The sequence below is a fragment of the Canis lupus genome, chromosome 9 (genome assembly GCF_011100685.1).
Source record: "Canis lupus familiaris isolate Mischka breed German Shepherd chromosome 9, alternate assembly UU_Cfam_GSD_1.0, whole genome shotgun sequence".
In the NCBI taxonomy this organism is placed as follows: domain Eukaryota; kingdom Metazoa; phylum Chordata; class Mammalia; order Carnivora; family Canidae; genus Canis; species Canis lupus.
Genome location: NC_049230.1, coordinates 43,281,998 through 43,296,918, shown reverse-complemented (window position 1 = coordinate 43,296,918; position 14,921 = coordinate 43,281,998). Strand labels below are relative to the sequence as shown.

General features: G+C 51.3%; 1 protein-coding gene across 32 annotated transcripts in view; it reads left to right on the top strand.

Annotated features, from left to right (window-relative positions):
• The first annotated feature begins 235 nt into the window (after positions 1–235).
• MYO18A (myosin XVIIIA) overlaps positions 236–14,921 on the top strand; it is a 98,770-nt gene continuing 84,084 nt past the window's right edge. For 24 of the 32 annotated variants that reach the window (XM_038548333.1, XM_038548330.1, XM_038548332.1 and 21 more), the window contains exons 1-2: positions 236–350; positions 11,801–12,882. In XM_038548333.1, the coding sequence (XP_038404261.1) occupies positions 11,884–12,882 (999 nt within the window). In that variant the 5' untranslated portion in view covers positions 236–350; positions 11,801–11,883. Of the gene's footprint in view, positions 351–2,716; positions 2,888–11,800; positions 12,883–14,921 lie in introns of those variants that run through there. The other 8 variants (XM_038548338.1, XM_038548336.1, XM_038548337.1 and 5 more) reach the window with 5 other exon arrangements.

Here is a 14,921-nt window from a genome sequence, read left to right as displayed (position 1 = left end):
GAGGGAACCTGCTCTGCACATGCGGGCGCGGTGCCTGCCCCGGGCGCGCCCAGCGGCCTCCGGCGCCCAGGGCACCCGGAGCTCCAGGCGGGGCCTCGGACGCGGAAAGAGGGCTCCGGATCAGCGCCCGGGCCCACATGGCCCGTCCTGGAGGCGCGCCCGGGCGCTGCCAGGAAGGCCGGGCGTTTATCCCCGGAGCCGCCAGCAGGGAGCTCCCTTTCGGCTCGGCTCGCGCGGCTGCGGGGGGCGGCGCTGCGCTGCGCCGCGCTGCGCTCCAGCCCGGACCGGGCCGGGGCCGCTGGATGCCGCGTCTCCGCTTCTGCTGCCTGCCGGGCGGGCTCCGGCGGCCGGTGAGCGCGGGGCGCCTGGGGCGGCCGCTCGGGGGCGGCGCGGGCCCGGTGGGGCGGCGGGGCGGGCTCGGGCCGGGCGGGCGCGCGGGCGGCGGGGCCCGCCGGCTCCTCCTCCCCCACTGTCCCCTGGAAGCGGCGGCCCGGACTCCCGGCTCCGTCCCCGGCCGCGCCGCGGAGCTGGGCGCGGGGGCATGGGGGCCGGCCGGGAGGGGCGGGGAGGGGAGCTCTGGCCCCTGCTGCCAGCTCGGGGACGCGCGGAGGCAGGGCAGGGTGGCCCTCAGTTTGGGGGGATTGAGGGCTGGGGGGCGCCCAGGTGGCCCCGAGCTGCGGGCTAGAGGCTGCAGCCTCCGGGATAGGGGGGCTTCTCGGAGCCAGGCCCAGGCCCCCCCAGACCGAGCGAGCCGGCGAGCGAGGCTCCGAGCAAAGCAGCGGGGAAGGCGAGCACCTCCACCGAGCCCTTTATCCCTCCCAGCGGCCTTCACCCTTTCACTGCCAGGCCGACAGCGGGCTCCTCTCAAAAGAGCAGCTGCTAGACAGCTGGCAAAACAATGGAGACCCCGCTTCCCCAGACCCTCTTCCCGGGGACGAAGATGGGGGTGAGTGAACGGGGCTTGGAGGATTAGGGAGTGCTGGCTGTCCCCCGAGACTGGCTGCTCACCTCACCTTTCCCTGCAAAGGGGTGGGGTGTGTGTGGGAAGGTCGGACTGGCTGCCCCAGGCCTCTGGGAGAGACTGCCCTGACGCCCCGCCCTGCTAACCTGTCATGCCAGTTGTTTCGCCAATGGGAAGGGGAGGTGGTAAGGTTAGCTGCTCCCCACCCCCGTGTTGGGGAAGGGCGGCAGGGTGCTGCTTGGTACCAAGCATGGTGAGGAGTGGGTCATGTTCCTGGCTGAGATAAGGCCTGCAGGGACATACAACACATTGGGGCTTTGTTGGGGGCAGGGAGGGGGATGGGGATGTCACCCTTTTTCGAGGCACATGTGTCCTGCTGATTAGTTAGAAAGGCTGCCAGCCAGAATGAACTGTGGGGGTGGGGGTGGGGGAAGGCAGTTGGTCTGCTTTTTAAGTGGTACTCCTTTTGCCTGGTCACTTGGCCAATGGGCATGTGTTTGGCAGTGTCCTCCCTGTTTGTGTCTGTGTAGGGAGGCCTGGGACCATGCTTCCTGGGAGGAGCTCTCCTACCTAGAGCCCTCCTGCCCTCAGATGGACCCCCCAAAATTATGGAATCGGATTCCCTCCTTCCTTTACCTGGCCCATGATCCAGGCTGGTTTGTGTGGGCTCATTTGAAGTACCTGGCATGTCTGTTGCTGAGGAGGCCTTGTTAATCCACCCAAGGAGAGTGACCTGCCAGAAGTATGTGTGCAGTGGGTCCATGCTGGAAGGGAGGGAAGGTCAACCAGACAGTTCAGGGCAAGATCACCTTAGTGAGACATTGAATCCAGAGGGTCTGGCTGCCTTTCCATGTGCTTATGAGATCTGGAGCCCTTTTCTTGGGCAGGTTGGTTTCCTGTTGTTATGGCAACGGGCCAGGCCTTGTCTAGCTTTCCCCACCCTTTTGGTTCAGAAGCTACTTTCTATTTGGGGATATTGAAAGTTGCTCTCCTGAGGTCTCTGGCTTCCTGACAGACCTCACTGGCTCTTTGCCAACCGCCTGCCATCTCCTCGGCTTCCCCTCTGTCCTTTTGTGATGAGGACTTTCCAGGAAACATCCTCCTGGTTGCTGGACATGACTAATTATATACAGCCTCGGGTGGAGATGTACTTGTCCATTTGGGGTCGGGGATATTGGGGTTGGGGCCTCAATTCCAGGAAGATGACGAGGGAAGCTATTGTGTTGGAGGGTTCAGGCAGTGAGAAGGGTCGCAGGTGGGGGTGGAGGGGGTGTGTGGGAGGGATGGAATGCTGGTGGTCACTTCCTTTGAAAGCTTTGAACTTTGAACCGTTGATGACCTGGTGCCTGGCAGCTCTGAGTATCTAGTTTGTTTATGCTCTAGGCCTGGCTCAGGTGCCAGGGTGTGTGCCTGAGGGCTTCCTCGGGTGCCCCAGGCTCTCCTTGGAAGCCCTCACATGAATTGTGCCCTTCCTAACTCCTGCCTGGTCCCTCAGCTGCACTCCTGGCAGTCTGGGCAGCCAGTTTGTTGCCTAGAGCCTCCTTCACTGGCCTAGCTTGGGGGTGCTCATCAAGGGGTGCATGTGTCTTCAGAAATTGGGCAGAAGTCTCCAGGGTCCCCCAGAGGCAGGTGCTTGAAAGTGGACTGGGTGGGGCCCAACTGGGGCTAATGTGAAAGGGAGAATCCACCCTACTCGGGTGGAGCAGGGAGTTGCTGGAACTCAGGAAACCTTGATCCACACTTGGTGTGTCACAGGTCTCCAGAGCAGCAGAGCTGTTCTTGTTCCTTCAAACCAGAGGTCTGTCTCCAGCCGGACACTCCTGACCTGAAGTGGATGCCACAGACTGGAACTAGATCATCCATGTGAGCTGGGTCCTGTTGGTGGCTCTGGGCCCCAGGCCTTGTCCCAGGCCACTCCTGAGTGTGGTGGGTAAAGCTGGGGGGCTCTGGCCTGGTGTAGTTTAAAGGCTCAGGGCTCAGTTTAAAGGCCCAGCCCACCCTATGCTGTGATTAACAGGTTCCCCCAGGATGGAGGCTGGGGCTTGATGGAGCTTTGAAGTTCTCCTTTGGGTCTGGCTCCTGGGGTGCCTTAAGATGTACTCATTGTGCCTAACCCCCCCATTACCCTTTGTAGCCTGAATTAAAGAGTGGGGTCTGGAGATAGATTGGGAGGGGCAGGGCAGAGAACTGGAAAGCCTCCACTCCTCCCCCCACCTCGACTTTCCTTGAGATGGGAACTGTGTGGCTTGTAAATTATCCATATTCCCTTGATGGTTCAAAGAGCTTATGGTCAGGCAGCAGTTTAAACTGTGGACTGAGGATTTTACAGGACCCAGGGCCCTTTTTCTCCGCCAGGTACTTTACCCTCACTTACAAGGGATTATTTTTTATTATTCTCTGATATTCAGAGATGTTAGATGATGGGCTCAAGGTCGCACAATGAGTCAGAGGCAGAGCAGGATTAGAACTAGCAATTTATAGTTGAGCAGAATACCTCTCCAGCAAAGGCGAGGGCTTGGGGCCAAATCTGAACTCTCAGGCCCACGGAGGTTTTATAGTTGGAATAGCTGAGGCCTAGAGAGGGGACAGGACTTGCTCAAGGTCACACAGAAGGGGAGGGGCGGGTAGTGTTAGCTGAGTTTAGCGGACAGCGGCTGTGGCAAACCCCGCCTGGGAGCCGCGGAGGTGCACCTGGAAGAGCAGCGGAGACCGGCCGGGGACCGGCCGGGGACCGGGCCGCGCTGTTGGCCCCTCTGCCGCTGTCGTTCCCCCCGGGGCCTCCCGGGGCCTGCGGGATCGCTGCGTTCCTGGGGAGACAGTATTGCGGCGGGAGGTGCCTCGGGGCTGCGGCCGCGCCTGCAAGTGCTCGGGGCCGGTTCCGAGGGAGCGGGAGCCGGCGGGCTGATGTCATGTGAGAAGCGTGCAGTCGGAGGGAGCGGAGGGAGCGCACCTGGAGCCAGATAAGCTCCGTGTGACCTGGCAGTGAGTCACGGGATACTGCGGAGCTCTTAGCAGGACCGGCCAGGGAGAGGCTCGGGGGCGACCAGCGTCACCTTGCGCCACTCCGCCGGCTGGGCCAGGTGCCAGGCGTGCCCCTCCGGGTCGCTCTTGCAGTCCCCGGTGCAGGCTGCACGGGACAAAGGCCCCTGGGCTGTAGGAAACGGCCGCTTAGGGAGGTCAGAGGCCAAGGGAGAGAGGCCGGCTCTCTTGGGAAAGTATTTCCTTTGTATTTATTTATGAGTGAGGTCTGGGAGTGGGGTGGGGGGAGACTGACCCTTTTAAGTATCCACCCACAGCAGGCAAGTCTGGGCGCTTGTCTTGGGAGTCTAATGTTATAGTTTCCATTTCCTGGGGTTTCTGCTTTGCCAGCTGCAGGGTGACCCATTTAAATCTGTCCCCACTTAAAGACACAAGACACTAGTAAGATCTATTTTAACCAAGTCCCCCAAGTCACTGAAACTTTTCCGAGGCATGAGATGGCAAGCCTTGAACTTACCATTGCACACTTGGTTTACAGCCTTAATGCCAAATGGATTGTCAAGTCTTTCTTTTTCTTTCTTTTTAATATTTAAAATCACAAAAGTAGCATATTCTGAGAAAAGCTTTAATCCCCAGGAAGTCTATTAGGTAAAAAGCTAAAGTCTTATTACTCCTGTTTGCCCCAACTCCACGGAGAAAACTACAGATAAAATTTTGTAATGGAGCTTTAAAAGCTTGTTATATATATTTTATATATATTCATATATAGCATGTGATATGGTATATTTATATATTATATATCTATATACTATATGTTTACATATAACATTATGTTACATAGATATAATTTAATATAAATATTGACATTTTTTTCTGTAGAAAATAAAGAGCATATAGAAGAGTAGGAGAAATATTATACATAACCCCACTATCTAAAGCCCCTATGCCTAGATAAACACACACACGCACACACACACACCCCTCCACCAGCTAAATAGTCTCATTGTAAAAAATTAGAACAATATAGATGAAACACAAATCTATTTTGATTCTTCTAAAATCCCTGTCTCTTCCCCAGAGCATACATCTTTCTATACATTATGCAAATATTGTGCATACATAATGTGCATGGCTACATATGTACACATAAACAGTTTTAAAAATATATAATTATAAGAATTATATATTATCTGGCAACTTGATATTTTTTGCTTAACAATATAGTATTGATTCTTTCCAAGTCAGTATATACAAATCTCCATTCTTTTTGATAACTGCCCAGTTCTATAATTTAGCTATTCCCCTGGTGACAGACCTTTATATTGATAGAATTTTGCAATCACAAACAGTGATGCAAAGATTAGCCATGTTTATTGTGTGAACATATCAGTAGAGGTCCTGTATGTGGAACTGCCCAGTCTAAGAATATGTACATTTAAATATTTTCATAGATACCACCGACTTTCCCTCCTTACACTAATTTATACTCTCAGCAACACATATGAGATATCTTGCTTCCTATCTTCTTCTATTTGATTGATGTTATTAATAATGGTGGTTTTTACTAAACTGCTAGGTGAACAACAGTATACCTCTGTTTTCTTCCATATGTCTGTGGCTGAATACCTATTCGTGTTTGTTAGCCATTCATATTTCTGCAGCTATGAATTGCCTGTGCTTAGTCTTGGCAGTAGCTACATGGGGCCTCTGGACTTGAGCCAGTGTGATCTGTCCTGGCCATGTGCTCACAGGATTGCCTTCACTTCTTTGGGCTTTACTTTCCATATACAAAGGTTTTGTCCAGCGTTAAGATTTTATGTTTGTATTTATTTTAGTCACACTTGGGCTGAGGTACACACTGTAAACCTTATTATGCTGTCTCCCATCCCATTTCGATGATAAGAATGTGCCTCTGATTGGCTACCGTTTTTGAGGGCCTACTCTGGGCTAGGTGTCTGGGCTACACCTACTCTGGGCTTATATACCAATTTCATTTAGTCCCCATGCCATATGTGTTAGGTGCTATTATCCCCATTTTACCAATGGGAAAACAGAGGCACAGAGGCATGAAGTGGCTTTCCCAAGATTGCATAGTTATTACCTTGGGTATGGTCCTAAGTTTTCTACCTGACATCTAAAGCCTAAGCTCTTCCATTAGTTTCACTTATCTTAAATTAATTAATTAATTAATTAATTAATTAATTATGTTTGAGAGGAGGGGAGAGGCAGAGGGAGAGAGAGAATATCAAGTAGGCTTCATACTTGGTGTGGACACGAGGCTCTATCTCATGAACCCGAGATCATGACCTGAGCCAAAATCAGGAGTTGGACTCTTAACCAACTGAACCACCCAGACATCAGCGTATCTTGCCCCAAATACTGTAGTACACATATTATTAACTAGACTTGAGTATTTGTTTAGAGTTCTTTTTTCTTTTGAGTGAATATTTCACATAATGAAATACACAAATCTCATGTGCACTATTTGATAACTGTTAACAAATGTAAACACCTGTCACCCCAAATCCCTATCAAGATAATGTAACATGAACATCACTCCAGAAAGTTCCCTCATGCCCTTTTTCAGGCAATTCCTGTCCCTACTCCCATCCCCACCTTCCAGAAGTAATCACTATTCTGGGTTTTTTCCACCATAGGTTAGCTTTGTCTATATACGTCTTCCTTGACTTACCGTGAGTTTGCCTCCTTCCTGATAAACCCATCGTAACTTGAAAATATCGTAGGTCGAAAATACACTTTATACACCTGACCTACCAAACATCATAGGCTAGCCTCGCCAATGGCTCAGAACGTGTTCAGAAAACTAATATGAGCTCAGAAAACTAATATGAGCCTACGGTTGGCAAAATCATCTAGCACAAAGCCTATTTTATGGTCAAATGTTGAATATCTCATGTAATTGATTGCACACTGTTCTGAAAGTGAAAGAATGGTACAGCATGGGTACAGAATGACTGTAAGTATCAGTTGTTTATCCTTGTGAATGTGTGGCTGACTGGGAGCTGCGTCTTGCTGTCACTGCTCAGCATCATGAGAGTCTCCTACTGCATATCACTAGGTCAGGAAAAGATCCAAAGTCAAAATATGAAGTGTGATTTTTACTGAATGCAAATCGCTTTCACATATGCATATCATAAAGTAAAAAAATTATAAGTCTAGGGCAGCCCCGATGGCCCAGTGTTTTAGTGCTCCCTTAACCCCGGGGTGTGGTTCTGGAGACCTGGGATCAAGTCCCATGTCAGGCTTCCTGCATGGAGCCTGCTTCTCCCTCTGCCTGTGTCTCTGCCTCTCTCTCTCTCTCTCTCTGTCATGAATAAATAAATAAAATCTTTTAAAAAAATTATAAGTCTTGGACAGCCCCGGTGGTGCAGCGGTTTAGCGCCACCTGCAGCCACGGGCGTGATCCTGGAGACCCTGGATCGAGTCCCAAGTCGGGCTCCCTGCATGGAGCCTGCTTCTCCCTCTGCCTGTGTCTCTGCCTCTCTCTCTCTCTCTCTGTTTCTATGAATAAATAAATTAAAAAAAAATTATAAGTCGAACCATTGTAAGTCAGGGACCATCTGTACTAGAACTTCATATAAATAATACCATACCAGTATGTACTCTTTTTTTTTTTTTTAAGATTTTATTTATTTATTCATGAGAGAGATACAGAGAGAGATAGAGACATAGGCAGAGGGAAAAGCAGCCTGGAGCCTGACTTGGGACTCAATCCCAGGACTCCAGGATCACAACCTGAGTCAAAGGCAGATGCTCAATTACTGAGCCACCTCAGGTGTCCCCAGCTTGTACTCTTTTTGTCAAATCCTTCTTTTGCTGTCACTTGACATAATGTTTTTGAGATTCATTCCTGTTGTGTCTATCAGTAGTTGCTTCCTTTTTATTGCTGAGTCATAGTCCATTGTATGGATATGTATATCATTTCTCCTATAGATGAACAGATAGATGCATATATGAGTCAAATGGTCCTTGCCGTCAAGATGCTCTCCATCTTTAAGTAATAAGGCAGCTGAGTTGACTAAGTTGATTGTACTTCACTTTGATTTGGGGAGCAGCAGGGTCAAGATGATGTAGGTACATACCCTAATTTATATACATACCTTTCCTCCATGTAAAATTAGGGAAGGCTTCCTGGAATATGGTGAGGGGAGAAAGGCAGAGCAGGAGGTCAGAAAACTGGAAGTTAACCTTTGCTGGGGAGGGTAAGAGATGAAGGAGAGGTGGATAGAAAGTGCAGCCCAAAATGAAGAGTGGGAAGGTGCTGATGTCATTGCTGCTGGAGACTTTGGACCTGAGGACAGAAGATGCTGCAAAGTCCAAGGTCTATAGGAAGGTGACAGCCCAGGTGGCTGGCAGAGTGGGTTCTGAGGAGCAGAGACATCTGTGCTGTGGGTCTGGCCCTGGACAGGGAGGTTGCAGGTGGCTCCAGGCAGGTGGTATGGGAGAGAACCCAAGCCACAGCCAGGCAATTGTAGGGATGATGGTGGGGAAGGGGTGCCTTGTGAGCTGTGTGCATAACTGGCAGGACAGGGATGGTGAGGGGAGGGCTGAAATGGACTCAGCCTCCAAAGGCTCCAGGGTTGGGATGAGAGGGACAGCTTCGGCAGAAAGTTAATAAGTAACCTGTGTCCACAAGAGACTTAGATATTTGGAATTTTTGAACTAGAAGAAACCTAGATCATCTAGTCCAACCTTGAGCAAAGTGACAGGCTCAAGGTCCCCTAGCAATTTATTGGCAGATCCAGGCCTAGATAGCAGACCTGCTAATCTTCCCAGCCACGCTACCCAACTCGTGCTGCTGCTGTAGCAGTGACTGTGTGGTTCCTGCCTGTCGCAGTGAGGGGCAAGCTTTTGCCAAGACAGGGATTTCCACGAACTTACTTCTCAGGGACCTTTCCAGCCCAAAGATTCTAGAATTCTGGGGCCTGTTTTCCGTTGACACTGCTCAGATGGCTAGCCCCCAGCAAGGAGCCAGGATAAGGTAAGGATTGCAGAGTAAGAATTGAAGACCAAAAGAGGTGTCTTGGTAGGATGGTGTGGTAGGCAGTTGGGTTCTTGCAGTTGGGCTGAGGCTGAGGCCAAGAAACTCCTTTGTCCCTTTCTGGTCCCCAAGATAGGTTTTTTTCTTCATTTCCCACACCTTTGGAGCCATCTTCTAAATCAGCCTTTTTTTTTTTTTTTTTTAAGAGAGTGGGAGCATGGGGCAGGATGGGGAGAGGGGGAGGGAGAGAATCTTAAGCAGACTCCATGCCGAGCCTGGAGCCCGGATCCTGATGCAGGGCTCTATCTCACAACCCTGAGATCATGACCTGAGCCAAAATCAAGAGTCAGATGCTTAACTGACTGAGCCACCCAGGTGCCCCTAAATCAACCTTTTAAAATGGTACAGGTAGTGACGGGTGAGGGATAGGGTGGGTGATGACCAACCAAATATCCCACGTCCTAATATGTGGTAGGTCTGTGCCATACCCCATCAATGCTTAGGAGGGGAGAGAGAGAGACTCCCCATGTCAAAATAGAGCCCTGAAGATAGGATGCCTGCTGCCAGGTATTCCCCCCATCCCAAATCAGTCCAGACTCAGCTGGACAAGGCTGCCCCTGGCTTTGCACTTCTTGGGCTCTATATGCCCTGTCTTCCTACTCCCAGGCACTGTGCATGGAGCATTTCGAACCAAAAAGTTCAGAGGGAACTTTGTTTTACTAAGTAGAAATAGATCAGAGGGGGAAAGGGGTGCTTGTTAGGTCCACAGGGAGCTAGTAACTGGGTCAGATTCCCCACCTCTTTGGATATGCTCTACAATTAAAGATTTCTCTAGAATTGTACTGCCCAGTTCAATAGCCAGTAGCTGTTGAATACTTAAAATTCGCCTGGATTAAGTTAGCCTGAATTAAGATGTGCTGTAAGTATAAAATTCACACTGGATTTTGAAGACTTAATATGGAAAAGAGAATGTAAAATAGTCTCAATGTTTTTCATGTAGATTTATCATTAATTTCACCTGTTTCTTTTTACCTTTTTTAGTGTGGCTGCTAGAAAATTCTAAATCACACCTATGACTTGAATTGTATTTCTGTGATGAGCACTGCTCTGGGACGGATACATTGATCTCTCAGGAACCACATGGGTCAGGGTGCTGGGTGGGGAGGAGGCAATAGACAGTGCCACCAGGACCTTTGGGAATTCCTGGCCTTGACGTCTTCCTCGGCATTTGTACAGGGGCTAGGGGTCCATCTCAGTAGGTTGGGGAACCTGGAGGGCCATCCTTTGTTGTGGCGGTGGTGGGACACAGATAGGAAAGGCCTCTCCAGGGCTTTGCAAAAGGTCATTGCTGGAAGTGAGCTTATAGGTCCTGTGTCTCAAACTCAGAGCGGGAGGCCTTCATGGAGAGAGAAAAAATTGCATTTAATTTCTAATTAGGTGGTATGGCCTACTTCCACTCTTTGTTCCCTGCTGGTTAGAACTTGTTTCCTGGCTTGCAACTCCACCCCCACCAGGTCTTTCTCGGTCCTGTCCCCAGTCAGGTGTGCGCAGGGGTAGGAGTAGGCTGGCACTGCAGGCGCACGTGCCCTGTGCCCTGGAGCCAGATTTTCTCTCAGGCTGCCACAACTTTCTTCCCGGGGCTATATTTAGTTGTTGGTCTGGGGGGGTGGGGTGGAGAAGGGATGTGAGTTTCTCAGGATCGGTTCAGTCTGGAACTTCCCCTTCCTTCCCTGCTTCACTCAGGGCGCCAAGGCCCCAGAAAGAAAACAGGATTTGCTGCTGACTTGCTGTGTGACAACTATCATATACTTAATTTTTTTCTTAAGATTTTATTTATTTATTCATGAGAGACACAGAGAGAGAGGCCAAGACACAGGCAGAGGGAGAAGCAGGCTCCATGCAGGGAGCCCAATGCGGCACTCGATCCCAGGACTCTAGGATCACTCCCTGAAGGCAAATGCTCAACTGCTGAGCCACCCAGGCATCCCTATACTTAATTTTCTGAGCCCCATTTTCTCATTTATAAAGGAGAGATAATGATACCTATGTTGCAGGGATGATGTGAGGCTCAAATGAGAGTGTGTGTCAAGTGCCTGGCAAGTGGAACTCGTGAAAAAAGTGTTGGTTCTTCGAGGTCTTCTGTCAGGCAGGAGCTAAGGCTGATTCTGGGGGGCAGCAGGCTGAGCAAAGAGCCAAACTGCATGTGATGACTGCTGCTTTAAGGCGATATTGGCTCTGGGGAGGTGATGGTATGTGAAGTCTCTTTCCTTTTTCCTTTGTGTTTGAATCTTCTTTTTTTAAAAATATTTTATTTATTTATTCATGAGAGAGACACACACACAGAGAGAGGGGCAGAGACACAGGCAGAGGGAGAAGCAGGCTCCATGCAGGGAGCCCGATGTGGGACTCGATCCCAGGACTCCGGGATCACTCCCCGAGCCAAAGGCAGACAGACGCTCAACCACTGAGCCACCCAGGCGTCCCAGCTTTGTGTTTCAATCTGACGTCGGGTACAAGGTTGCTTTGATGGCACCCTCCTGCCAGGAGGGCAGGTCTCCTAGACACCACCGCTAACTAAGCACCTTATCATGGTGAAAGGCCATTACAGACTTTTACAACCTTCTCTAAACCTCAAGCTTCCTTCTTTGTCAAATGGGGTGATCACAGACTTCCCATAGCAGTGTGACGAGGATTAACTTCACAGAGACGGTATTGTATAAAGCAGAGCACCTGGCACATACTGAGCTTGCTCTTGGGAAAGGGGAGCTGTGCTCATTAGTTGGCCTTGTCTGGATGGGAGACCCAGGAAGAGGCTCTGCTCGAATAATCCTTTCTCTGTCTCTTGTTTTTGTTCGCAGCAGCAAGGTGGGGCGCAAGGGCCCTGTACTAAGCACCTGTGATCCCCTGGGGGTGCTGCCCCCTGCCCAAGCAGTACCCCACCATGTTTAACCTCATGAAGAAAGACAAGGACAAAGATGGTGGGCGGAAAGAGAAGAAGGAGAAGAAGGAGAAGAAGGAGCGGATGTCGGCAGCGGAGCTGCGGAGTCTGGAGGAGATGAGCCTGCGGCGCGGCTTCTTCAATCTGAACCGCTCCTCAAAGCGCGAATCCAAGACACGCCTGGAAATCTCCAACCCCATCCCCATCAAGGTGGCCAGCAGCTCCGACCTGCACCTGACTGACATTGACTCCGACAGCAACAGGGGCAGCGTCATCCTGGACTCGGGCCACCTGAGTACCGCCAGCTCCAGCGATGACCTCAAGGGTGAGGAGGGCAGCTTCCGCGGCTCCGTGCTGCAGCGGGCCGCCAAGTTTGGCTCCCTGGCCAAGCAGAACTCCCAGATGATTGTCAAACGCTTCTCTTTCTCCCAGCGGAGCCGGGATGAGAGCGCCTCTGAAACCTCCACCCCTTCTGAGCACTCTGCAGCCCCCTCCCCACAGGTGGAGGTGAGGACTCTGGAGGGACAGCTGGCACAGCATCCTGGTTCAGGCATCCCGAGGCCTGGACCCCGGTCCCGAGGCCCTGAGCTTGTGACTAAGAGGTTCCCTGCTGACCTGCGCTTGCCCCCCGTGGCACACCTGCCACCACCTGCCCTCCGGGAGCTGGAGCTGCAAAGGAGGCCCACTGGTGACTTTGGCTTCTCCCTGCGACGCACCACCATGCTGGATCGGGGCCCCGAGGGCCAGGTCTACCGAAGGGTGGTACACTTTGCTGAGCCAGGCGCGGGCACCAAGGACCTGGCCCTGGGGTTGGTGCCGGGTGATCGTCTGGTGGAGATTAATGGGCACAACGTGGAGAGCAAGTCCAGGGATGAGATCGTGGAGATGATCCGGCAGTCTGGGGACAGCGTGCGGCTCAAGGTGCAACCCATTCCAGAGCTCAGCGAGCTGAGCCGGAGCTGGCTGCGGAGTGGTGAAGGACCCCGCAGGGAGCTGGCCAATGTGAGTATATCCCCCTGGGAGGTGGGGAGGAGCAGAGGTTGGGATTTGTGCTTGGGGGGATGACTGGGGTAGCCAGGAATGGTGAAGTCATGCCATTCCTTGGCCCCAAGGATGGTTTACCTGACCTGTGAGGAGTAGCGACCTTAGTATGGGGTGGTCCTTGGTGACATAAGCTTCAGGGTACAAGGGTTAAGGGTCTGGGCACCATGTTTCCTGAGCTCTAAATTGGGGCATGGAGGCTAAACACGTGCCACTTCAGATGAGAGACAGTCTGGACTACTAGTCCAGCCTGGTATCTGGACTAAAATATAGGATTTCCATGTTTTTTAGCCATTAGACTTAAAAGAAAAAGATGAATTATTTCAAGGCAAGGGTGTCACGGAATATCTGGGATGTGCAACTGTTTTTGCTAGCTCTGGAGTAAGATGACTTCAGGTCTCCTCTTGCACTTGAATGAGGACTTGAATAGGAGGTAAGATTGCAGAGATAAGCAGGAGCCAGATCATGGAGGACCTTGTAAGTCATAATAGGAGTTGAGATTTTGTCCCAGTGAAATGGGACCATTGTAGGGTTTGAAGCAGGGGAGTGACTGGACCTGATTTATAAAGATCACCTGGGCTCTAAGAGTCTTCACTACCTCTCCTGGAAGAAAACACTCTGGAAACATAACAGTTATCAAGCCTGCAGAAATAGTATGATCTGACTATCCCTGAGACCCCAGCTGTTATCCTGCTGTCACAAAACAGCTGTGGAAGGGATGATATAGGAGCAGAAAAGATTTCGATGATGTGTATGAGAGGGTCTCCAGGGGAACAGTGATCTCTAACCCTGGGGTCTTTGGATAGGGTGGCTACAACATATCAGTTTAGAATATTCCACCTGGAGACAGAACATGAAGAACATGTTGGCTTCTGGCCATCCCTGTTTCCCAACTGTGGGTTTTAGGATTGCTCATCTGGTCCCTGCAGTGAGACCACTGCACAGCCTGGCCAGGACCTTTCAGCACTAAGTGACTGGCCAGATGTATCAAAGTCAGAAGTGGGAGGAAATGCTAAGGAAGCAGGCAGAGTCCTGGTGCTGGCTTTCTCCCGGGGAGGGGAAGTAGATGCTCAGATGGCTCAGCCTAGCAGCATGTAGGGCCTGGAGAGCCTGGGAGCGGCAGGGTCAAAGTCTGGCAGGAAGTACCAGAGGTGGGTTCCAGACCTTCCTTTACTTTGGGCCCAGTGGAAGTCAAGCAGTTTTGCTAGTCAGGAAGGGTAGTGAGTCGGAGGGAGCCTATTGTGAAATCCAGGGAAGACCAGGACTCATTTATTCCAGAAACTCTCATAGAACACCTACTGTGTGTCAGTCACCAAACTAGACTGAGCTCAGGGAACCACAGGGTAGAAGGAGCAGTCTTTATCTTAGAATCAAAGCCCATACTATGTTGCCATGTCTGTGTACTCCCAGGCTAACATTTTTAACAGATGGAATTTTGTTCTTAAAGAATGAATCCCCTGGGGGACTGTTGCCAGCTCCCCCGCTGAACCACAGCACAGACCTTTGTGGGGCCCTGGGCCTGACATCCCAGATGCTTTTTCATTTTCTCTATAGTCTAGGAATCATCCTGGCATCTCATATTTCTCAGCCACTCTCCCTTTCCAACGAGCTGCTGCTCCTCCATCCCTGGGGATATGAATGGTTCAGCTTTAGAGGCCCCAGTAGATTCCATATTACAGCGAGAGCTGGTATCCCTGAAATGCTGGCTTGCCCCAGTCCCCCTGGGCCAAGCCCCATGGTGCCCAGAGGACTTCTTCCCCAGGCTGATGCCTGGGGGATCTGGCAGGGGACATATAGCAAGCTCCAACCTCATGAGTTTCCAAGAGCCATCTGAGAGAGCAGTGAGACGCATAGGGCTGAGGAAGCCCCACATCTTTTCTTCTCTGGCAGGTGGCAGGAACTCAGGCCACAGCAGAGAGGAACAGAGGGAGCCCAGCATCCTGACCTCCTGGGACAGACCCGGAGCTGGTGTGGGAGTGCTGCGGCCTCTACTGCAGCTT